At 32.6% G+C, this 26,155-nt stretch overlaps 1 protein-coding gene across 1 annotated transcript in view; it reads left to right on the top strand.

Moving 5' to 3' along the window:
• Positions 1-26,155, top strand: part of MIPOL1 (mirror-image polydactyly 1) — a 236,575-nt gene that overhangs the window by 54,396 nt on the left and 156,024 nt on the right. Inside the window, exon 8 of the mRNA XM_021701365.1 lies at positions 20,268-20,375. Coding sequence (XP_021557040.1) covers positions 20,268-20,375 — 108 coding nt within the window. The remainder of the gene's footprint in view (positions 1-20,267; positions 20,376-26,155) is intronic.

Raw genomic sequence — 26,155 nt, 5'->3', positions numbered from 1 at the left:
AAATTGAAAAGAAAAGGTAAATAGATGCAAAATTCAACCAAACCTTTTTTGTTATTGGGTTTAAACAGCCATGAAATTGCTCTGAATTTTCTATAAAATGTTTAATTGCTTCCTCTGAATTTTAGTACTACCTTCATGGCACTATCAGTTTCAGACCAGTACTACTGGCCCCTGGATCACACATTCTAAATGGATAACAGAATCTTCAAAAATTGAAAAATTGTTTAATGGATTAGTGGGTTGGAAATGACATTTGGGAACCATACTGTTACTTCTTGCCTCTGAAGTAACAGTATGTGAAAGAAGGAGTACGCTCAGAGGGTTCAGAGAGACGCATCACTGGAAGTGGGGTGATTTTTATTTTGAGCTGAGATAATAAAGGGATTAAGTTTGAGATTGTAATGGAAGTATATTGGTAATGAAAAAGTACCTCCAAAGGCCACAGATTCAAAAGTACAAGGAAGGTAGGTAAGAGAGAGAGCTAAGCCAACAGAAAATTAGAGGTCTCATTGATTTTGGTAAGTTGAATATAGTAGCCCATTTTTCACTGAGCTTGTTCTTAAGTTAATCGCTGCATTTGGATGCTGTTCCTGGCCTTGCATATACACATCACTGAAACAATTACAAGAACATTTATAAATTTAGGAAAGGATTAGGTGTAAATGATTGACTTCATTGAAAAACTAGAAAGTGTCCTGAGAGCTGTCCCAAGTTTCCAAAGCTTTTGTTACAGTATTTAATAAATCAGTCCACAAGTGTTTACTGGTTTCCTATGGAGAACACTAGTTATTGTATTTACATTTACAAAGGTAATTAAAGTCTTATTTCTTAAAGAAAATTCAACTTCTTGATACTTTTATTTGTCATACAATTTTTTAGTTTTTCTCCTGTTTTAATCTTAGAAGTTGGAGTGGCTTCTGTTAGGATTTTAAAATGTTTGAGCAATGCATTTTATACAAGAATAGTAAGAATGAAGACTTAAGTAATTGACAGCTCTAGTGAGATTACAACATTTATAATAGCAAACAAAGTTTGCAAGCCAAGAGGCATCTGTAATTCCAGGAATGCAATAACTGAAAAAGAGCTTAATAAACTGTTATAAACTATGGCCATCATCCAGTGACTACTATTTCCTGAACTCTGCTTTGTGTTTTACAATAGTATAAGAAGCATCTCTGTCCTTTTGTGCAATAACTGCCAACTTAACATTTAGGTTATACTGTTGTTTGTTTATGGATTTTGAGAAAATCCATTGAAGTTTACTTAAGAAGCAACTCATTACAATGGTATTATTTACTGAAATTTGTTTTCCTGACTATTAGCTAACTACAGAGTTCAGCATTGCAAGGTTATAACTGTACAAAAAGGATCAAAATACCACATTCTAACTGTGGCATTAGCTAGAAAAGTAAAGTCATCATCTTGGAAATAAATGTCTTTATAGCAATGAAGAGATTAAAGAAAATAAGCTTAAATCAGACCTCTTTTATGTGGTAATTTTATAATTATTTTTTATATTAATTATTTTAGTTATAAAATATTGTTATAGATTTTAATTACTTCCCAGTTATTCATATTAAACTACAGAAATTCAATACTTTTCTGATATAATTCATATCAAAGCAAACATTTAGAACAATTATAGAAACTTTGTTATTGAAATTGAAGAGGAAGTATTCTTAATGAATTGGAAGTTTTAATTAAACTACTAGAATTATATAATCTCAAATCTATTTAAGATTTTAGGTGATCATCCTGATTATCTGGAAAGTACCAAGTATTCTTAAATTTTATACAAACATATTTCTAATTCAACTTTTATGTATTGAGTATAATTATGAATTCATATAATTTGTAATGAACAAGTTATATATTAGATGTGAGGTATAATCTTGGTGTTTAGATTGCCATTTTCTTCTTGTTAGATGCTAGCAGATTGAGATTCTGAGAAGATGTGGAGATGGTGAAAAGGTTGCCTCTTTCCAGAACAATGGCTACTACTGAAATCAAGGGACTTTGATGGTGTTTATTTGGGGGCCCTACTTCATTTTTTTGGTAACCTGTTTAGATTACTTCCTTGGATTTATCTTCCTACCCTTCCCTTCTTTTACTCCCAGAACAAGGTGCCATAATATGTAGCCAGAGAATTAGCTGAGTTGCTAGGAAAGAGAGATCAGAGAGGGGTAGGTTGAATGGACAAGTGATGTTAGTGTTGCCTGTATTTTGTGTTCAGGGAGTGTTAGTTGCATTTAAAGGGCTAAAGTGGAGCATTTAAAATGCGAAACATTGAATTTTTAAAGTTCTTTTAGTTCCTTTTGTTATTACCATCTTATATCCTATAAATCATTTCTAAATGTGTTCTAATTAAAATCTGAAAATGGTGATTTAATAACTCTCTACTTTGTTAGACTAACTACATTTGGTAGATTAGCAGTCTCTAATAACTCTATACTTTGTCAAAGTAACTACATTTGATATGTTTAGCAGTCTCTAGTTGTTAGATGCTATGTAATTAAACACCATTACTAATTTATTTTTAATTTACTCATAATTTAGTAATTATTATCACTAACATGTTGGGCGTGCCCTGGAGGAAAATTTCACTGCTGGGAAGTGTTTAGGAATTTGCATACATAATTTCATTTCCTATTAACTGTTCTAGAAGTTTAAGTTTACAGATATTAGAAAAGATATATTGAAAGTTACAGGAAATTGGAAAGGAAAAAAAAATTTTCGTTGGGTATTGTCAGTTTGAAACAAATGAAACTTATCATTCAGTTTCTGTATTGCAGCAACTATTCTCTCAATAGGAAAAATTGCTTTTGTTGTCTTGTAAAATGATAGAAGCTTCCTGCCAGGACAGAGTCATTATTACTAATCTTGCCATGCCTCAAAAAAACAATTATAAAATTGGAAAAAATGTCTGAACAACAGACTGCACAGGAATTCACAGAGTGAACTCAATGGTTCCCCTGGCATTATTCCTACAGTCACTCTTTCTGACTCAGGAAGGTAGAGCTCAAGCAGAGCAGTAGTCTTGCTGCACTAAAGAAGAAATTTAAGTCTATTATTTGAAGCCCTTGAAATTTGCAGGTGATATTAAATGAGAGGTAACTATTGTATGTTCGGTGTCTTACCATGGACTATCCACAATGTCTAGCATATAACTAAAAATACTAGAAGCAGGCAAATGTGACCACAATCCAGAGAAAATGTAGTCAATAGAAGCAAATCTTGACACTTAAATATGGTAGAAATTGTGAAGTACTTTAAAGTATCCATTTTATACTTCTTCAAAGACTGAAAGGCAAGATGATCCTGATGAGTGAACTGATGGGAAATATTAGCAAGGAAACAAACTCTAGAAAGAACCTAATTGTAAAAAATTGCAACATCTGAAGTGAAAAATTCAGTGGACAAACTTAGCAGTTTATAGACTGTACAATAAAAGATTAGTGAACTTGAAGACCAATCAATAGAAATTATCCAGTCTGAAGTAAAAGTGAAAATAAAACAACATAACCTTAATGGTCTGTGGGACTGCATCAGGTGTGCAACTGGAGTCCCAAAAGAAGAGAAAAAGTGAGGCAGAATAAATATTTGAAAAAAGAATTTCTGAAGGCTTTTCAAATTTTATAAAAACAAGCTTATAGGGGCACCTGAGTGGCATAGTCAGTTGAGTGTTCGACTCTTGGTTTTGGCTCAGGTCGTGATCTCAGGGTCATGGGATCCAGCCCGACGTTGGGCTCTGTGCTCAGCACAGAGTCTGCCTGAGATTGTCTCTCCCTTTTCCCCTCCCACTAGTGTGTTTTCACTCTCTCTCAAATAAATAAATCTTTAAAAACAACAAAGCTTATAGATCAAGAAGTTCAGTGGACACCAGGAAGAATAAATACAAAGAAAATTCCACCTAAGCTCATCAAAGTCAAACTAATGAAAACCAATGTAAAGAGAAAATCTTGAAAGCACCTAAGAGGATGGGGACTGATACATACATGAACATTCCTGTGAATGATGGCTAACTTCCTACCGGAAATAATGAAAGTGAGGAGACAATAGCCAAAAACTTTAAAGGAATGTAATAAAAAAAAAACAAAACAGAAAACTGTCAACCTAGAAGTGTATATATAGTGAAATACCCTTCAAAAATTATATGTAGTAAAACTATTTTGTAGATAAATGAAAGATGAGACAATTGAACTCTAGTAGATGTGTACTACATAAATACAGTGCTAAAGTGAATTTTTCCAATTCACTGGAAATGACATTCAATAGAAAATTTAATCTAAAGGAATGAATGAAGAACCTCAAAAATGGGAAATAGTTTGGTAAATAGTAAAGCTATCTTTTTAAATCTTCTCTTATTTATACAACAGATTGCTCAAAACATAATAGATATAAAATATATGACAAAAAAGTGCAAAACAAATGGAATTTCACTGTTGGTTAGTTCTTAAATTTTATTTTTTTTTTTAGATTTTATTTATTTATTTGAGAGAGAGAGACAGAGATAGAGAGAGCACAAGTGGGGAGGAGAGGGAGAAGCAGGCTCCCCACAGAGCAAGGAGCCCGATGCAGGACTCGATCCCAGGACCCTGGGATCATGACCTGAGCCGAAGGCAGACGCTTAACCGACTGAGCCATCCAGGTGCCCAGTTCTTAAATTTTAAATGAAGTGGTAAAACATTAATTCTAAGAAGACTATAACAAATTGAGGATATATGATTTAATTTCTGGAGCAACGACAAGAAGATATAAAATGTCATCTGAAAAAGCAATATAAGAATTAAAATGGAATACTAAAGTATATTTGGTTAACTCAAGGAAGGTAGGAAAGGAGGAAGAGAACAACAACAAAAGATAAACAACAAATAAGATTGTAGACCTAAATCCAACCACAAATAATTGTAAGAAAATGAACTAAGTACTCCAATTAAAGGTAGATTTTAAATGGGACACAATTTTATACAGTTTGTAAGAAACATACTTGAAACAATAAAACACAGATAAATGGAAGTAAAGTGATGGAAAGATATATAAGCTATAGCATGAGAAAGGTGCTGTGGCTATATTAATATCAGATTAAGTAGGCTTAAAGTCAGAGTATCACCAGAGATAGAGGGACATTTCATCAGGAAGACATAACAAACCTAAATATAAGTATACATAATAGCATCTTCAAAATACAAAAAGCAAAAACTGACAAAGGAAAAAATACACTATTTGGCAATCACAATTGAAAGTATCAACACTGTTCTCTGTGATTGTGGAAGGCTTAACTTTTCATTCACTTTGATCTACCTGAAATTTATAAAACAATCAACAAATGTAGCATCCCTACATTTATCTCAGTCATTTGTCTCAGGTCATGATCTCAGGGTTGTGAGATTAAACCCCATGCCAGGCTCCTCACTCAGCGGGGAGTCTGCTTGAGATTCTCTCCATCTCCCTCTGCATGTTCATATGCTCGCTCGCTCTCTCAACCTCTCAAACGAATGAATAAATCTTAAATAAATAAAAATAAATAAAATAACATGTAGAATACTCATTCTTCTCAAGATCATATGGAAAATAAAAAAGACTATATGCTGGACTGGACCTTGAAATATTTCATGATAAATTTGAAAAGATTAAAATCATAAAGAGTGTATTTTCTGTTCACAAGGGAATGAAACAAATTAACAAGAATAAGGTCTAGAATATCTTTAAATATTTGGAAATTAAACAGTGCCCTTTTAAATACTCCAGAGGTCAATGTAAGTAGAGAAAAGGAAATAAGAAAAATACTACAAATTTAAAATTATGAGATAATACGTATCAAACTTTGTGAGATATAGCTAAAGCAGCTTTAGTCTTCCAGAGAAGTTTACATCACTTTAAATCTACATATGGGAGAAGAAACATCCACAATCAATTATTTAAATTTCCATCTTATGGATGAAAAAGGAGAGCAAACTAAACACAAAATAAATAGAAGAACAAAATATAAAGAGCAGAAATAAATAAACAATAGAGAAGGGTAAGCCAAAGATGGGTTTTTTATGAAAATTAGTCAAATGTATAAGCCCTGGTAAAACTGAACAAAGAAATAAGTAAGTCAGAGAAAGAAAATACCATGTGATTTCACTCATATGTGAAATTTAAGAAATAAAACAAATGAGCATAGGGAAAGGGAGAGAGAGAGGCAAACCAGGAAGCAGACTCTTACCAATAGAGAACAAACTGAGGGTTTCTGGAGAGGAGGTGAGTGGTGGTATTAAACAGGTGATGGGTTTAAAGGAGTGCACTTGTGATGATCACCAGGTGTTGTGTTTAAGTACTGAATCACTAAATTGTACAGCTGAAGCTAATATTACATTGTATGTTAACCAACTGGAATTTAAATAAAAACTTAAAACTGAACAAGAAAGCCCAAATTAGTATCAAGAATGAATGAAAGGGTGTAAGTACAGATTCTACATTTATTAAAAGATAATGGTAGTATGGAGAATTTCATGGTACTGCATTTGATAACAGATGAAATGGATAAATTTTCTGAGAAACACAATTTACCACAATTACTCAGTTATTCAATATTTCTATTTCTTGTGTAAGTTTTAGAAAGTTGTGTTTTTCAAGATTTGTCCATTTCATCTAGGTTATAAGGCTTTTTTTTTAAAAAGTCCTTTTAAAAAATTATGGAAATATGAATGATCTAGAGTACTCAAAACAGTCTTGTAAAATTGGAATTTGGAGCATTCATACTACCTGGTTTCAAGACTCACTCAAAAACTAAAATAATCAAGACTTGAGTCTTGTGCCAATACAAATTAGAGGGACAGTGTAGAGAGCCCAGAAATAGAACTACTCATATATAATCACTTAAATTTTTTTGCATTTTAATAGCTTTATTGAGATTCATATGCCATTCACACATTTAGTGTACAATTCAGTACTTTCTACTGTTTTTACAGAAGTGTGCATTCCCACAATTTTAGAATATTTTAATCAATCCCAAAAGAAACCTTGTACCCACTATTAGTCACTCCTATTCATTCTCCCCAAAATACTCCTCCCCCAGACTTACATAACTAGTAATCTGCTATCTGTCCCAATACATTTGCCTAGTCTGACATTTTATATAATGGCATAATATATGTGGTTTTTGTGACTAGCTTCTTTCACTTTGCATAATGTATTTAAAGTTCATCCATGTGGTAACATGTATTAGTACTGTTATTGTTAGATCAATACTTTTGCCAAATAATAATTATATGAATATACTACATTTTGTTTATTCATTGGTCAGTTGATGGACATTTGAGTTTACTTTTGTTTTGGATGTATACCTGGCAGTGGAATTTCTGGATCATATGGTGACTCTTATGTGTGACATTTTGATGAGCTACTGTTTTGTCTTTTTGTTACTGGCTTATTTCAATTAGTGTAATGTCCTCATTACTGTAGAATGAGTCAGAATTTCCTTCCATTTTAAGGCTGAATGATATTCCATTGGTAATATATACTACCTTGTGTTTATTTATCCATCAATGGACACTTGGGTTACCTCTACCTATGATTATTTTGAAAAATGCTGCTAGGAACGTGGGTGTACAAATATATCTTGAGATTGTGCTTTCAGTTCTTTTGAGCTTATACCCAGAAGTGGAATTGCTACATCATATGGTAATTCTGTTTTTCCTTTTTTGAGGAACTGCAATCCTGTTATCCACAATGGCTGCACCATTTTATATTCTCATGAACAGTGCGCAAGGCTCTCAGTTTCTCCACATCCTCAGCAACACTTGTTTTCTGTTTTTCTTTCTTTTCTTTTCTTCTCTGCTCTTTTCTTTCTTTCTTTCTCTTTCTTTTCTTTCTTTCTTTTTCTCTTTTCTTTCCTTTTTCTTTCTTTCCTCTTTTCTTTCTTTCTTTCTTTCTTTCTTTCGGCCATCCTAATGGATGTGAGATAGTATCTTATTGTGGTTTTGCTTGGAATTTTTGTAGTGATTACTGAAGGGAAACATCTTTACGTATGTTTATTGACCATTTGTCATCTTTGGAGAAATGTCTATTCATATCCTTTGTAAATTTATTAATCAGATGTATTTTTTTGTTTTTGAATTATAGGAGTCATTGATATATTCTACATATTAACCTCTTATTAAATATATGATTTACTGATATTTTCATCTGGTCCATGAAGTGTCTTTTCAGTCTGTTGGTTGTGTTCTTTGATACACAAAAGTTTTTAGTTTTGATTTAGTCCAATTTATCTATTTTGTCTTTTGTTACCTGTGCTTTTGGTGTCATATCCAGGAAATCATTGCCAAACCTAATGTCATGAAGCTTTTCCCTCATATTTTTGTCTAAGAGTTGTGTAATTTTAGCTCTTACATTTATTTAGGTATTTGATCCATTTTGAGTTAATTTTTGTATATGGTATAAGGTAAGTGTTCAACTTCATTATTTTGCATGTGGATATCCAGTCTTCCCAATACCATTTCTTGAAAAAACTATCCTTTCCTCCACTGAATGGTCTTAACACCCTTATGAAAAATTATTTGATCATATATACAATGGCTTATTCCTGGATTTTCTCTTCTAGTGTGGTCTACATGTCTGCCTTTGTGCCAGTACCACACTCTTTGGATTATTGTAGCTTTGTATGAGTTTTGAAATCAGCATATGTAAAAACTTTATATGTTACATCTTATTGGTGAATTGGCCCTTTTATCATTATAAAGTGCCCCTCCTTGTAGCAGTTTTTGACTTTAAGTCTATTTGCCTGATGTTGTTATAGCCACTTCTGCTCTTTTTTGGCTCCTATTTGCATGGAATATCTTTTTCTATCTCTTCAATTTAAGCCTTTGTATGTCCTTAGATGTAAGGTGAATCTCTCACAGACCACACATAGTTGTATCCTGTTTTGTTTTGTTTTGTTTTGTTTTATCCATTCTGCCAAGGTATGTCCTTTGATTGAGGAATTTATTTCAGTTACATTTAAAGTAATTACTGATAGAGAAGGACATACTGTTGCTATTTTGTTCATTGTTCTCTAGATGACTTATAGTTTCTTCAACCTGCATTTCCTCCCTTATTGCCTCCTTTTGTTCTTAGTTGATATTTTTATAATGATTTGCTTTTATTCCCTTATTTCCTTTTGTGTATAATTCTGTAGATATTTTCTTTGTAGTTTGCCATGGGGTTACATAAAATATCCTAAAAGTTATAGCAATTTATTTTAAAATTGATAACCTCATTCACATAGAAATTATACTCTTTTACGGCCTCCCCACTTTATGTTGTCACAAATTACATTTTTATATATCATGTACTCATTAACATAGATTTATAATTATTTTTATGCTTTTGCCTTTAACTTCTGTAATAGAATAAAAAGTAGGTTTGTAAACCAAAGTTACACTAATACTGATTTTTATACTTGTCCATATATTTACTTTTACTAGAGAACTTTATAATTTCATTTGGCTTTTTATTTACAGTCTAGTGTCCTTTTATTTCTCTTGAAGGACTCCTTTTAGCATTTCTTGTTAGGGCAGGTTAATGTTAATAAACTCCCTTGGTTTTGTTTATGTGAGAATGTCTTAACATTGTCCTCATTTTTGACAGACATTTTTGCCAGATATGGAATTATTATTTGACAGGGCATTGGGTTTTGTTTTGTTTTGTTTTTCCCATTCACCGGTTTAAATATATCATCCCGCTGCTCTCTGGCCTGCAAGGTTTCTTCTGACTAATCTGCTGGTTATCTTATTAAGGATCCTTTGTACATGAAGAGTTCTTTTTCTCTTGATGCTTCCAAGATTCAATTTGTTTTTGACTTTCAGTGGCTTGATTATAATGTATCTTAGTGTGGGTCTTTCTAGATTTACCCTACTTGGAGTTTTTTGAATTTCTTGTATTTTTACATCCTATATTTTCTCAAATTTGGGAAGTTTTCAACCATTTTTCAAGTGAACTCTCTGCCCCCACTCTTTCCCTCTTCACTTTCTTTGAATCCCATAATGTTATATTAGTCCACTTGATAGGACCATAAATCCCTTAGGCTCTATTCACTTTTTTAAATTATTTTTTCTTTTTGCTCCTCAGACAATAATTTCAAATCAACTTTGTTTAGGTTCACTGGTTCTTTATTCTGTCTGTTTGAGTGTGCTGTTGAACCCTTTTAGTGAATTTTTCAATTCAGATAATGTGTTTTTTAGCTCCAGAATGTCTGAGTTGTTTCTTTTTTTTAGTAATTGTGTTAATTTGTTGGTATCCTCATTTTGTTCATATATTGCTGTCCTGATACTGTTTAGTTTTCTGTTCATGTTCTCCTCTATCTCATTGAGCATACTTAAGATAGTTATTTAAAGTCTTTGTCCAGTAAGTTTAAGGCCTGTGTTTCTTTAGGGTTGGTTTCTGAGGATTTATTTTGTTCCTTCAAATAGGCCATGATTCCTTGTTTCTTTGTATGCCTTCTGGTTTTTGTTGCTGAAAATTGAGCATTTGAATAAATATCCACGTCCCCCAGTCTTTGTGGACTGGCTCTGTACAGGAGGAGACTTTCACTAATCAGAGTGGTGTGATGGCTCAAGTTTTTCTTGGGCTTTTTGTGGAGAGGCACCAGTTCATTTAGTTGTTGCTGATCCTTAACTGGTTTCCAGAATTCCCACAAAGCTTTGGTTCATACATTGTTTATTTTTTTTTTCCATTGGAGAATTCAGGCCTGGAGCTTCTTAGTCAACCCTCTTGCAGAAGTCACTGTCATTGTGGTTTTGATTTGCATTTCCCTCATAGCTAATGATGTCTTGTCTTTTCTTATGTTTATTAGCCATTTGTATATGTTCTTTAGAGAAATGTTTGTATTCTGATCCTTTGCCCATTGTTTAGTTATGTGTTTATTCTTTGTGTTATTGAGTTGTAAAGTTCTTTATGTATTATACATACAAGCTTTTTAACACATATATATCATTTGTAAAATTTTTTACCTTTTTTTTTAAGATTTTATTTATTTATTTGACAGAGAGAGACATAGCGAGAGAGGGAACACAAGCAGGGGGAGTGGGAGAGGGAGAAGCAGGCTTCCCGTGGAGTAGGGAGCCCAACGTGGGGCTCGATCCCAGCACCCTGGGATCATGACCTGAGCCAAAAGCAGACGCTTAATGACTGAGCCACCCAGGTGCCCCAATTTTTCTCTTTCTTAATGATATATGGGGCAAAAAGTTTTTTATTGTGATGATGTCCATTTTATATTTTTTATTTAATGTCACTTGAAGGCTTAGAAGGTTATGCTTAACACAGTTTCAACTAACTTTTTTTATCTTAAGATAAATTTTTACTCTAAGATGTTTTCTCCTAAGATTTTTATAGTTTTGGCTTTTACATTTAGTTCTGTGATCAATTTTAAGTTAATTTTTCTATATGTCTTTAGAAAGTTGTCTAACTTCATTTTTTGCTTGTGGCACTTGATTGATTTTAGACCAGGACATCAGGTCAGTCCAGTGAGGAGAGGTAAGTCAGCAAATAGTGGTGCAGCAGCTGGGTATCAGTATGGAATAAAAAGGACTCTTCCTTCATGCTGTAATCAAAAATAAAGTCATGGTGGATTGTAGACCCAAACAAGAAAGCTAAAATTTGAGAGATATTGTTAGAAACCTGAGGAAAAATATCTTTATTACATTGGGATAGCCAGGCATTTTAAAAAGGACAGAAAGAGCTCTAACCATAATGAAAAAATTTGATAAATCTGCCTTTAATAAAATTAAAAATTAATACTCCTCAAAGGCAAACTTTTAAGAAAATGGAAAGGTAAACCATAGCCTGGGAGAAAATATTTTCAATTCATGTATCTGACAGAGGACTTATATTAAATATATTTAAATAATTCCCACAAATAGATAAGAAGAAGATAAACACCCCCCCCCTCAAAAATGGGCAGAAGACCGGAAGAGAAACTTCACAAATGTCCAGTGAACACATGGAAATATTATAATTTGTAAATAGGAAAACACAAATTTAAATATGATACTACATCACATGCACTGTGACATCTGAAATTAAAAAACTGACAACAAATAATGGTGAGGATGTCAGCAACCAAAATTCTGATCCACTGCTAATGTAAGATGGTACAACCTGTTTTGAAAACTGCTTGGCAGTTTCTTGTACAGTGAAACAATATCCACTCTGTGACATAGCAATTCCATTTCTAGATGTTTACCCAAGGAAAATGAAAACAAATGTACATTGTAAGACTTTTAGAGGAATGTTTGTAGGAGCTCATTCATAATATCCAAATACTGAAAACAACTCAAGTTCCAGTCATTAACAGGAAAATAGATTATGGTATATTCATAAATGGAATACTGTTTTGCATGAAAAGAATGAACTATTTATGCACACAAACAGATGAATTTCCAATATATAGTTGATTGAAATAAGTTAGACAAAAGGTTACAGACTTAAAAGTTCCATTGTTTTTTATGAAGTTAAAGAATAGGTGAAATAATTCATGGTATTTCAAATCAAACAATGTTAGTTTATGGCTCTTAATGCAGATTAGCTGAAAGAGGGTAGTTGTCTAGATTTAAAAATTTGTCAAGAACTAAATGAAGTATACACTCGAAATCTGTGCATTTCACTCCATATAAATTTCACCTAAAATAAAACCCCTACAATGGTTTGGCTTATGAGGTATGGTAAAAGTCTTCCATTTGCTCTGATACATTTTTTTTCTCTATTTCTATGTCTTCTTTCCTCTGGTTTTTGGGCCCTCTTTTACTATCTAGAATCTTGGTGTCTTACTACTATTCTTTCCTTATTATGGCCCTTCTTGCATTACCGTACTGCTGCTGTATCCCAAACTTTTAAAGGTGTTGACTTCATGCTTCTTAATTGGGAGTTAATTGAAAGGCATATCATTAAATAGTCATTGTTTACATTTATAATTTTTCATCTTAGGAAACATAAATAATGCTATTTTTTGTATCTCTGTATTTTGGAAATTAGTTATTTTTATTCTCATATACTTTTTTCAGATTTTTTCAGATATTTTTTTTTTAAAGATTTTATTTATTTATTTGAGAGAGAGACTGAGATAGAGAGAGCATGACGGGGGGAGGGTCAGAGGGAGAAGCAGACTCCCTGCTGAGCAGGGAGCCCGATGTGGGACTCAATCCCAGGACTCCAGGATCATGACCTGAGCCGAAGGCAGTCGCTTAACCAACTGAGCCACCCAGGCACCCTTTTTCAGATATTTTTATACTGTATTTATACTTGTAGGTATATTGATTGCCTAAATATTGTTTAGTGCATATGCCTTTAATTTTAAAAGGAAATTAATATGAAAAAATAAGATCTCTTTAAATGAAATTCACATTATTTACTTAATAAATATGCATTAGATAGCTTCAGTGAACCAGGTGCTAGGTTTGCCCTGGGATCATAAGTGGATGTGAGGGACAGTGCCAAGCAGATGGAGAATTTAGCATGTCCAAATTAGAGCAAAGTGTGCAGTTGGGGAGGAATGAGAAAGTATGAAATGGGTCTGGGTCATGAAATGCTGCTGTTATTTTCCAAAACGTGGTTTTATTTCTGGAAGCAAAGGGAGAGCCAATAAAGGATACCAAGATAGGGTAGGTAGGAGTTAGTGTGATCAATCAGAGATGTATTCTAGAAATAGCTCTCTGAAATATTTATTAGCTCTGAGATGCAACCTGAAAACACATGCACTCATTGGGTATGAATGAACTGTGTTAAAAGATAATGATTCTATGTACTAGCTAGTCCATATTCCGTTCTGATCTATGTTGAATATTTTCTTATGTCAGATCTATGTACTACCTTAGAAATTATCTGTATCTCTAATTGTTCAAAGTTCAAATTTTAAAATGTCATCATTGTTAACTTTTCCTGTAGTCCTCTTTCCATTCCTTTTGCTATTGGACATATGTGTGCACTCTATACATTTTTGTGATAAACTGAATTACATTGCATGAAATTGAATCCTTATTAGTTCCATGACTTTGAAGAAGTTATTAATACTCTCTGCTTCTACTTAATTCTATCCTATTATTACAATATCTAACTCATAGGTCCACATGAAGATTTGCTGATTAACACAATGTAAAGTGCTTAGAACAGGGCCTGGCACATACTAATTTTCACTAAGAATTGATTGACTATCAGTAGTATATGTGTATTAACCTTTATTCTGATATAGAGATGCAAACCATGATTTTTTCAAATGAATAGCTTTTTAAACTCATATAATAAACAGTATTACAAAAATGATATTTTAATAACAGCATGCTAAATAAATACCTATATGCATGTTGATACCTTTGAAAATAATTGTCATGTTTACTAATCCTTTTACTTTGTGATTTAAAATGTTTCTTTAATCTTTTTTTGAATAATTCAGTAGTTTAAAATGAGTATGGAGGCTCCTGGGTGTCTCAGTGGGTTGTGTCTGACTCTTGATTTTAGCTCAGGTCTCAATCTCAGGATAGTGAGTTCAGGCCCCGTGTTGGGCTCCACGCTGGGTGTGGAGCTTACTTAAAAAAAAATGAGTATAAATTACTGTATTTGTTATTAAATCCCTAGTTATTTACTTTCTTATGGTGTTTTTAAAATGTATATATATAATTAAGTTATATGTGTGTGTGTGTGTATAAATCTGTAGAAACATGTCATTGCCTGGCATGTTGCCTGGTGGGTGCCGGTATATTGTCTAGTGGGTGCTCAATGAATATTTACTGAATAATTATGTTTTCTATATGTTTTATATGTGTGTGTATATACACACATCACCTACAGTACATGTGGTTTTAGAGACTTGTTCACATAATTATTGTTTTTCTTTTTTAATCTTTGGTATTTTTAGACCTCTGAGTATTGTATAAATATTCATTTAAACCAAGTTATTGGTATTTTTCCAGGGCTTTGAAGAAACAAGTTACCCTTTGAATTTGAAAACTCTTTATTCCAAGTTATTGCAATGTGAGAAAAGCATTCTAGTTATTGTTTTTAAATCTAAAATGAAGTGATTTTTAAAGATTCTTTTAAATGAAAAAGAATAAAAACTTATTTATATAATCCTAAGTGCTTCCAAACATCTGCAGTTCAAAGTACATAATTCACATTGACACCAGAGTGTAGTTTCTGTTTTGACTGGAAGAGTCTGGTATTATTTTTTGTCTGCAAAGGAAAGAATTGTGTAGCATCCAAGGGGGAAGACATTTGATTGTATGCAATCAAAATGATCAGTGACTGAAAGCAGATTGCACAGAAGGAGAAATAGCAGCTGTTAAAAACTTATATAAGAGAACTTTTTGTTAAAAACTTGTCATGGTAATCTTTCAGAAAGTACACATAATACATTATATGTTAAAAAAAAAAAAGAAGATAGTAGGAAGGGAAAAATGAAGGGGGAGAAGTTGGAGGGGGAGACGAACCATGGGAGACTATGGACTCTGAGAAACAAACTGAGGGTTCTAGAGGGGAGGGGGGGAGGGGGATGGGTTAGCCTAGTGATGGGTATTAAAGAGGGCACATACTGAATGGAGCACTGGGTGTTATACGCAAACAATGAATCATGGAACACTACATCAACAACTAATGATATAATGTATGGTGATTAACATAACAATAAAAAGATACCTTATAAATTAAAAAAAGTACACATAAACTAAAACAATCATAACAATGTATTGTCTGCTTGGTATAATTCTTCAGAGTTTACAATAAGAAGTAAGAGGAAAATACTGCTGAAAACAGATCTTGTATTAAATATGGGCCAAATTCAGTTTATAAAAATTTGCCATCAATTTTTATGTTTTATATGTTTAGTTCATTCACATTATAGAATTTGTTTGGCTTGTTTATAGAGAAAAATTTAATCCTTCTTATCAGTGAACTTAGAAACCATAGAATCTCTGAGCCCTTGAGATATTTGTACCCTGCTACAACTGTCCAGCTTTTTTAATTTTTATCTCCCACTCATTTATTCCTTCTCACGTTATTTTGAAGGAAATTTGCCAGACATAATATCCTTTTTATCTATAAATTTTATTGTGTCTTTCTAGAAGATATCAACTGTTGCTTAAAACATAATCTCATTATCACAACAAAAATATTAACAAATAAAAAACATTGTGAAACATGACTACTTTTCGAATTCCAGTGATCTCATAAATATTGTAACTTTCCTCTTTATTTTGAATCTATACTTAAGAAGAATTACACAGTGCAGATGATTGAATTGATTCTTAACACTATTTTTAATTTATAGATTCCCCTTCTATCTCTTTTTATCCATAAATTTTTTAATTTTATTTAATTTTTTAGGTAGGCTACTCGCCCAGTGTGGAGCCCAATGTGGGGCTTGAACTCACAATCCTGAGATCAAGACCTATACGCTTAACTGACTGAGCCACCCTGATGCCCCCTTGGAATTTATTTTTTAAACAAAATGAGTAATTTTTCTTGTAGAGTTACCTTGTTCATTCATTGCATCTCTTTAGTGTCATTTAATATGTTCCTCTCTATTCTATTCATATGGCAGTTTGATCTATAGGCTTGATCAGATTTAGATTAATTTTTATTACCAAGACTGCAGGTGGTTTTGTGTTTTATCTGGGAATGCATGTTGGTTTGTGAAAGAACTATGTTACTAGCAGTTCAGTACTATATTAATGATCTCAGTATAGTAATGATTTCAAAATTGTGATATTCTAACATTCCCTTTTTTTTTATTAGCTTGAATACTTCTGTAGTGATTTTCTTATCTATTGTTTGATTACCTAGTGGTAAACTTTATATAAGAAAGGGTAGATGAATTCTTGGCTTCCTAGTATTCCCCAATAGTGATAGAATTAGTTTTTTAAAAATTTTATTGTCATTATAAACTCAATAATTTAAACATATAGTGTGTGTTACAATATATTTCAGTTACTATCCTTATTTGATCATATTCTTTTCTCTTTAGCTGGTGGGGGACTTTTCAAGTTGTCTCTGAGTCCTTTCTGAGTCTCTTTGATAGTTCCTCAGTACTGATAGTTAATACAAAACTTCTGCTAAGCACACGTGTTATTGGATCGTATTGTACATTTCTTGTCCCAGAGCTGGAGTCAGCCATATATCCACGGAGTCCTGTATTTTTAGTAAGAAGTGGTACTTGGACCCACAGGGTAGGTGCTGGGAGTACTCATTGCTACTGGGTTTCCTGTTATTTCTACCAAATTTCAATGGGCAAAACTAGGAAATATATAAACTCACATTTTTTTAAAGATAAAACTCTTTGTATCCTTGTACTGACACTTCCAATGCAAATTCTGAACTAAAGGGTTTTTTATTTAACCTATTTTATCTTTTGTCTTTATCTTTAGTCTCATATGATGAGAATTCTAGTTCTCAGGGACTCTGTAACAGTATACAGATAGCATTTACCTAAGTTCAATTTGAGTATTAAAAAAATTTTTAAGGGGCGCCTGGGTGGCTCAGTTGGTTAAGCGTCCAGCTCTTGATTTTGGCTCAGGTCATGATCTCAGGGATCATGGGGATCAAGCCACATCCTGGCTCTCCGCTCAGCAGGGAGTCTGCTTGTCTCCCTCTCCTTTCATCCCTCCCCCAACTCAAGTGCGCATGCGTGCTCTCTCTCTCTCTGTAAAATAAAATAAATAAATCTTTAAAAAGATAAAAATAAAAAAATTTTAAATATAAAAATGTAAGAAACCTGCTAGGTTTCAATTTATTCAATAGAACTTTTAACGATATTAATATTTGGCAGAATATGATTAGGGAAGATATTGTGTTACTTTTAATGGTGTTACTTCAAAATGAAACTCTAAAACCATAGAACAAATTACATTATTTCTTGATTTAGGGACATACATTTTCTCTGGCATTTGTCTTGTTTCTTTTCATTCATGAAAGTAGGAAGGATCACTAAACACTTGAAAGTATAGCCCTTTAGGACACTTGCTAGTTTGAGTGGTCCCTGGGCCTTATTTTCTATCCCTCTTGTACTTCATGGCCATGAAAACTGAGCCCAAGTATGCAATGTGGATAAATGCCCTCGGGTTCAAAAATAGCTTTATTGTTCTTAAGCCATACTTCTCTGTTTGGCTATAGTATTTTGTATTTTGTGGATCATGTAGGTAGGAAAGAAGTCTCTATCCTTGGGTTATTTCTAATTTACTTAGAAACACAAAAAATAGGTGGTCAGACAACTTGTAACCGTGATTTCTCACTTTCTCCAGATAGACCCTTGATGTTTCTACCTTTTCTCCTGTATTCTTCCTCTCTCCTCTTTCAGCTTATAAAATCATGTTCCCCAAATAAACCCAACTCAGATGTCATCTGCTCTGTGAGACATTCTTTTATCCCATAACCAAATTATCTACCCCACCTTTGTAACATCCTAGGTCATGTTTAGTCATTCCATTTAAGTACTTAATATGTAATAATTTTGTATTAAAATTAATTGAAAATGTAGAGGATAATAAAGAATACTTCTACTAGATTGTGATGCTCACTGCTATGTCTTACTCATTTTCATGCCTCATGATTTGTGTCTTCACAAAACATTTGTATTTTGGTTGCATTTGTGACCAAATACTTGAATTGTTACAAGCTAAAAAGGGACAGCTATAGAATTTAATGTTTAATCATGTGTCCCTTCCAAATAAAGGCCAGGTGATGTCATGTCAGAAAGGTTTCAGTCAAATAATTTTTAAAAATGTGATAAGTGAATTAAGTTATCACACAGCACATGTTGGAATAGACATGGCAACCTGAAATGATCTGCCACTGTATCAGTCAGTACTGTATTATATTTACAGAACTTAATTTCAGCAAAACTTTATCTGCTAAGTTAAATTAATATTTTAAAGTCTTGATTTTGTGATTATTATTTTACTTCATTTATAAATGTATTTTGGTTTTATAATTACATATGCAGGAGGCATGTATACTCAGTGTTATATTTGTAAAACATCATTATATAAGTCAATATCACCAGTTTGGTAAAACTTTTTCTTTTAAGTGGATTTGTATCTTACTCAAGCAGGAGAAATACTGATACAGGCTAAAGAATATTATACAGGTCAGAGGCAAAAGAAATCAATGTCAGATGCCAATTTAGATTATGACTGTATCTGGAATGTATCATAATAATGATTTTTAATTCATTAGGGCAACTAGTCTTTTGTCAAATAATCTAGAATTAATTTTGTCTAGGTCTTGAATCAGTATGTGTATTTATTTATTGGTTGTTACTTAAATATGCTGATTTTTTAGGTTTATTTATTTTTTTTAATAATCTCTACATCCAACACAGGGCTCAAACTCATGACCCCAAGATCAAGAGTTGCATGCTCTCAATATTCTAATTTAAGGAGTGATTTTTAACTTTTTCCTGGAAGATGGGTTTAGTACTGTATTCCTTTAGCTAATCCCCCAGATATCTTCATATGGTCCTGAATGACAACACATCACTTTATATCCTGTACAATTATTGTGTAAAATGTTTGATATATTTATATGAAGATTTTGTATTCAAATGGCATGGTACTTCAGTTATTTTTTTCAAAATAGATGCCCATTTATGCTTTTATTTATAATTTATTTTTTTAAATTTTCATATATTCCCAGTAGGTCAGAATATCATTTCATATGTTTGTTATCACTTGTTTTACTTAAAAATAAGGTTTAGTCAAAAAAGAAATTAAAAACACTTGTTTCCTTAGTTGTTTACAAACCTTGTAGCACTCTATAGTTACTACTTTTTTCCTTACACAATTGTTTCTTTAGATGTTTCTAAAAATCTAAAAAACCTCTTACTGTATATTTTATGATAATTGTTATTTTTAAAAACTTAATAAAAATTCATCACAGAATATCATATTGTGGTTTACATAGAACCCCGTTTGATTTTTAGAAGCATGCTTTTATTCAGCCGAAAGATATATAATAAAAACTGTTTGATCAGTGAAGAAAACATTTTTCAATGTAGTTTGACCTTAATTTTATGAAAAAATAAGTTATTTTTCTAATTTTATGGTAATATTTAGGTTAATAAAAGACAAACAATTGCAATTCAATTGCCAGACTACTATAAACATATTTTCATATTCATCATTACTTTTAACTTACTATTCTTGTTGCAAAAGATACCTTGTCTTTTAGAGAATGCAGTGGTATTATTTACATTAATTCATGTGGCTTGTTTGGGGAAAAAAAATGCTATAACTCCTTTACTTAATGGGATTCTTCCCCTGTGGCAGTGCAAACGGCTAGAGCAGGAGCTTCATCATCTGAAAGAGCAGAACCAGACTTCAGCAAACAACATGAGACATCTGACTGCTGAAAACAATCAAGAACGTGCTCTGAAGGTAAATCTCCATTCCTTCTTACAGGCAAATTAAGGTTGTAAGCCCTTGGTGCCAGCTTTCTGTGCTGCATATATCAGTTGTGTACATTTAAGCAGAAGTGAGCTGTGGTGTTTGCCGACAACCCCTTCTTTAAACACAGATACAGCACCCTTCTGTTACGGTATTATTTTATTTCGTGTATGTGTACATGAAAACAACGTATTTTCTGAATTTTGCGTGGTGGTATATTAATACTTTGGGTATGTGTTCATTCTGTTTCTGATTTTATGGTATACTGTTATCTTTTGTAGTTAGTAAAAAGTGGCACACTAAAAGGGAAAAAAATTAAACCATGAGCCTTTTCGTCACATCAATATTTATTACACTAATCTTGTGATATTATTAACCCACAGAACTGGCACTCCCTGAAGGGTATGTGAATATGTTTGCGAATTGAAATAGTTCTTAAAATGTTACTTATTACAAGAAAAGAGAAAATATAGTCTACCGGAACTTGAAACAAGTAAAGTGTATGTTTCATGACAAGAAGTTCTTTTTCATTGTAATAGAGATCCAATAATCACGAAAAAGGACGTCACTTTGATTCTATCTACTACTTACATATTTTTTCTTATGGTACTTAGGACTTTCCATTCTCCTTCTTTGTCTTTGTCTCAATTCCTAGCATAGCACCTGTGACATAGTACTAGTTCCTGCCCTCAAGGTGCTTACTTTCTCATTAACTGGTTAAAAATAAAAAGAAAACCATATCCCCAGGAAACAGAAAATTGTGATTGTGTAGTAAGAAAAAGTGTGCTATCAAGAATATTGTATTGTACTTTGTTGTCTTAAATTCATTTTTGCTACAAATTACAGGAGAATATTATGGCATTAGCAGTGTAACTCACTAAACCAGAATTATCTACCAAAATTGAGAAAAATGGTGACATTTTGAAGTGGAAAATGTTTCATCTATCCAAAAAGTGTGAAGTTTGGTTGAAGTCAGATTTTTCTACAAATGTGTTGAGCTTCATTTTGAAATTTTCAGAGCATAGTTAGGAATTTGTGATAACTTTGTTGTCATTGTTTAATGCACATTCTCTTCTTTTCTCTCAAATTTATAGACTAGAACAATAAATTGGAAAGAAAAGAAATGTAGATTCTTGATCACTTTTTAATTACCCCTCCTTGGGGTAACTTGCCATATGATTAAAATTTAGTATAATAATTTTTTCAAATGTATACTTGCAAATCGATAGTAACTTTGTTTTAAAGGCAGCTTCCATTATATATGCCAATTTATTATCGGCATCAGGGGACAGATTTCATGTGCTATATGTGACATGGCTATTTCCATATAAAACAGACCTAGAATTAAATTCTAGTTTGTTAAGTACATAATAATACCACAGTCCTTATTCTGGCTTTCTTTGTTGTCTATTTGTGTTAAACTGAATTAAATGGCACCTGCTATTTATGGAGAGAAAGAAATGCACATTTCTAAGAGGTTATTAAAATTAGAAGGTTACATGTAGACCAAAAAAACCAGGAAGTTCAAAACCAAACAAAACAAAATCCCTATAAAATCGAAATCTCTATAAACTATAGACTATGTAAAACAATATATAAACAAAGCTACATTTTTACTCCTGACAAATATACTATGTTAAAATCTTTTCTAGTTTCTCACCTTTTTCTGCATAAGTGTCAGATTTTTCTGTTGTCTTTTAATCCTTCATAACTTCATCCATTCACTAACCAACTTAACTTTTTTGTAGAGTAAGGATGGGAGGAAGAATTTTTAAAAACTCATCAATTTAATCTTTTTAAAGCTCCAGTGTTCATTTTCACTCTTTTAAAAATGTCTGTCTTGTATAAGACTGGCTTCGAATCACTTTTTAGTTATTTTATGCTATCCTTCCTCACGAGAAACCTTAAATTTATTATATATTTATATCTGCTTTATTCTGAATCATTTTTTAAAAATTATTCTTACCTTCCAGGGATGATGTTCTTTCTTTATTTGGTGTTTTGGTTACTGCACACTGTGTCTTCAAGTTGCCATATAAGTTATGAATAATAAGTATATTACCAAGCTATCTAATGAATCATCTTTTCGTCTCCTTTCTCAGCAGTATACCTGTCTTTTACAGTGCACCTACAAGTATCATTTTTTTGTTAACTCATTCAATATTTAGTTAGCATCTAAATAAGCTTTAGGAAGAAATTTTAAAAAGAGTCAATGTCTCTAGGAGCTTTCAGTCAGTCAATAATACTTCTAGTATTTTATCATAAATAGTACTATTATTGATAATCAGTAAAAGGTAAATTTGACTAGGATAAGAGCTGAAAAATTAATGCTTTATTTAATTGTGTAATGTTGAAATTCATAAAGGAAACAGTACTAGAGATATGTTTGGGAAAAATCCAAGTTAATGATCATACATTGTATAGAACTTTCCAATTAATTATGGCAAATACATGATGATCATACAAGGAAATACTTTTTAATATTACAGTGCTGTTCAAATAATAAGTCTTTGTTTATTCTAATAACCTGGAAATCCTAAATTATTTTTTATGGTAGAGCATAAAATCGGATTTTTGGTGATCATATAAGCATTATTTTTGAAGTAGCATGGAATTATACTAGCTAAATTTGCTAGCATGGCATTTTTCCCCCTACTTTTATAATGTTTGCAGTTTTCCCTAATAACAAGTAAAACACAGTGGTACCTATAGGATGAAGGGCTAAATTTATACTGATACTAGTCTATACCTTGAGAGTTACCTTAAAAAAAAAAAAGAGAGCTTATCATCTCATTTAAAATAAATTTTAGGGCGCCTGGGTGGCTCAGTTGGTTAAGCGACTGCCTTCGGCTCAGGTCATGATCCTGGAGTCCCGGGATCGAGTCCCGCATCAGGCTCCCTGCTCGGCGGGGAGTCTGCTTCTCCCTCTGACCCTCCTCCCTCTCATGCTCTCTGTCTCTCATTCTCTCTCTCTCAAATAAATAAATAAAAAAAAAATCTTTAAAAAAATAAAAAAAATAAAAAAAAAAAATAAATTTTACCTGTTTATGTTAAGAAATTGGTTTCTTGAAGAACGCAGTTTGGGACATTTAATGTTTTTAAATGAGTTTACATTAACCATAAATATGCAGACATCAGACTTAAGAAATTTCATATATACTGCCTTTTTTCCCTCTTCCATTTTATTTATCGTCTTTATCATACATCTTTAACTTTCTACAGTTGAGCTTCTCCACTGTAATTCCATTGAAAGCCCTTCATTCTTAGATTATAATTGACCTCTGATGATTAAACTTGTGAAACTTATTCTCTATCCTACTCAGTATCCCAGTCAATGTAACTAGAATACATTTCCATTTTGTTGGCCCTGCCCTTTTGAAAACTTTCCTATAGTTCTCTATTGCTATATCCTCATCATTTTTTTTCTTTGATTGCTATTCTTTAGCTGGTGCCTCCTTTTCTACCTATTCCCAAGTTATGTGATTAGTCCCTTATTATTCTTTAAAAAAAAAAAAACTTTTTTAGAGCAGTTGTAGATTCACCACAGCAGAATTGAGCAGAGAGTGCAGAGTTCCCACATACCTCCTGCCTTCACACATGTACAGGCCCCCAGTGCCCAACCAGAGTGGTATATTTGTTACAGTTCACGAATCTATATCAGTGTAACCCACAGTCCATAGTTCACATTAATCTATGCATTCTGACAAATGCACATGACATATCTACCATTGTAGTATCATACAGAAGAGTTTCACTCTAAAAATCCTCTGTGTTCTACCTCTTTATTTTTCTCTCCTCCTAATACCTGCTAGCCATTAATCTTTTTACTGTTTCCATAGTTTTGCCTTTTCCAGAATGTCATATAGTTGGAATCATACAGTATGTATTCATTTAAACTTTCACCATACCGTTTGATGGCTGTGTAGCTCATTTGTTTTAATGTTTATTATTCCATTTTCTGGGTGTACACAGTTTATTTATCTATTCACCTACTGAATAGGTGCTTGGTTGCTTCCAGATTTTGGCAGTTACGAATAAAGTTGCTGTGAACATCCATTTGCAGAATTTTTTGGACATATATTTTTCAACTCATTTAGATAGATACCAAGGACTGCAGTTTGCTGGATTGTATGATAAGAATATTCTTGTAAGAAACTACCAAACTGTCTTCCAAAGTAGCTGTGACATTTTTCATTCCTTCCAGTAATGAATGAGTTTTTGTTGTTTCACTTTCTTGTCAGCATTGGGAGTTTCTTTTATTGTAGCCTTGTTTGTTCTAATTTCATCCATTCCTACAATATCACCTATTATTTATGTCCTAATGACTACCTCTTCTGCCCTTCCACTTAGATATCTTAATGTTTCCTTAACCTCAACAAGTTTGAAAACAAATCACTAATTTGACTCCCTAAGCCTTTTCTCCCTGGAAAGAAGTCAGGACCTGAGACTAACACTATTGACTGTATAACTTAACATTTATTCCCAATCATATTCTCCTTTGTTTGTCTTTACTATAAAAGCAGGAGAAGTTAAACACTTTCTTAGCCTTTCTTTTTGCCAGTGTGACATAAGACGAATTCTACAGCACGGGAGAGAGAAGTTGGAGAGTCTCTGGAAAAGTTTTTGTTTCCCTCACATAGGACGGATGTAGCAGGCACCATTCCTTTCTTTCTTATTACCTTGAACACTTCCTTGCTGCCTGGAAGTGCAGCAGCCATTTTATAGCCATGAGGAAAACACCCGAGAGAAACTGGCCATTAACATCAATTAAGCCCCTTAGCCTATGAGCTACTTTGAGAACATTAAGCACCCATACCCTGATTTCTTTTTCTGGTGATAGACATACCCTATATTTTAAATTGCTCCTAATAGTTTTCCATTATTTACTTCCAAATTGATCAGTTAATATCTATTAATCAATGATACTACCATGCTCCTTAGACATGTAGGCTAATATAGTTGACATAATTTTCATATTCTTTTTTTAAGCTGTCATCCACCATAAAGCAGTGGGACATCCAGTATTGTCAATTCTGTAACAGTGATTTCTCGCCCATTTTCCCTCCTATTCTTATTATCTTACCTCTACCCTATGTCAGGTTCATGATCTAGACAATAATATTACAGACATACCTCATTTTATTGTGCTTTACTTTATCGCACTTCACAGATCATGCATTTTCTGCAAATTGAAGGTTTGTGGCAACCGGATGCCAAGCAAGTCTATTGGAGCCATTTTTTTTCAACAGTGTTTGCTCACTTTGTGTTTTGGTAACTCTTGTGCAATATTTCAGATTTTTTCATTAGCGTTAATTTTGTTATGGTGATTTGTGATCAGTGATTACAACTCACTGAAAGCTCAGATGATGGTTATCATTTTTTAACAATATTTTTTATTATGTTAATCACCATACATTATGTCATTAGTTTTTGATGTAGTGTTCCATGAAAAATAAAGTATTTTTTAATTAAGGTATGTACATTTTGTCTTTTTAGACATGATGCTATTGCACAGTTAATAGAATATAGTATAGTGTAAACATCTTTTATATGCACTGGGAAATAAATTCATTTGAGTTGCTCTGTTGCAATATTCGCTTTATTGCAGAGGTCTAGAAGCAAACCCATAATATTTCTGAAGTATGACTGTACCCTCCTAACTAACTCTTCTGTCCTCAGTTTCTCACCTCTGTAACCAGTCATCACTTTCATTTGCAATCATTCTAAAACACAAGTGACACTTTGCTACTCAAAAACTTTCACTGTCTTGC

This window comes from Neomonachus schauinslandi, chromosome 9 (genome assembly GCF_002201575.2).
Source record: "Neomonachus schauinslandi chromosome 9, ASM220157v2, whole genome shotgun sequence".
NCBI lineage: Eukaryota > Metazoa > Chordata > Mammalia > Carnivora > Phocidae > Neomonachus > Neomonachus schauinslandi.
The sequence above is the reverse complement of the archived record's forward strand: the minus strand, read 5'-3'. Positions and strand labels throughout refer to the sequence as shown.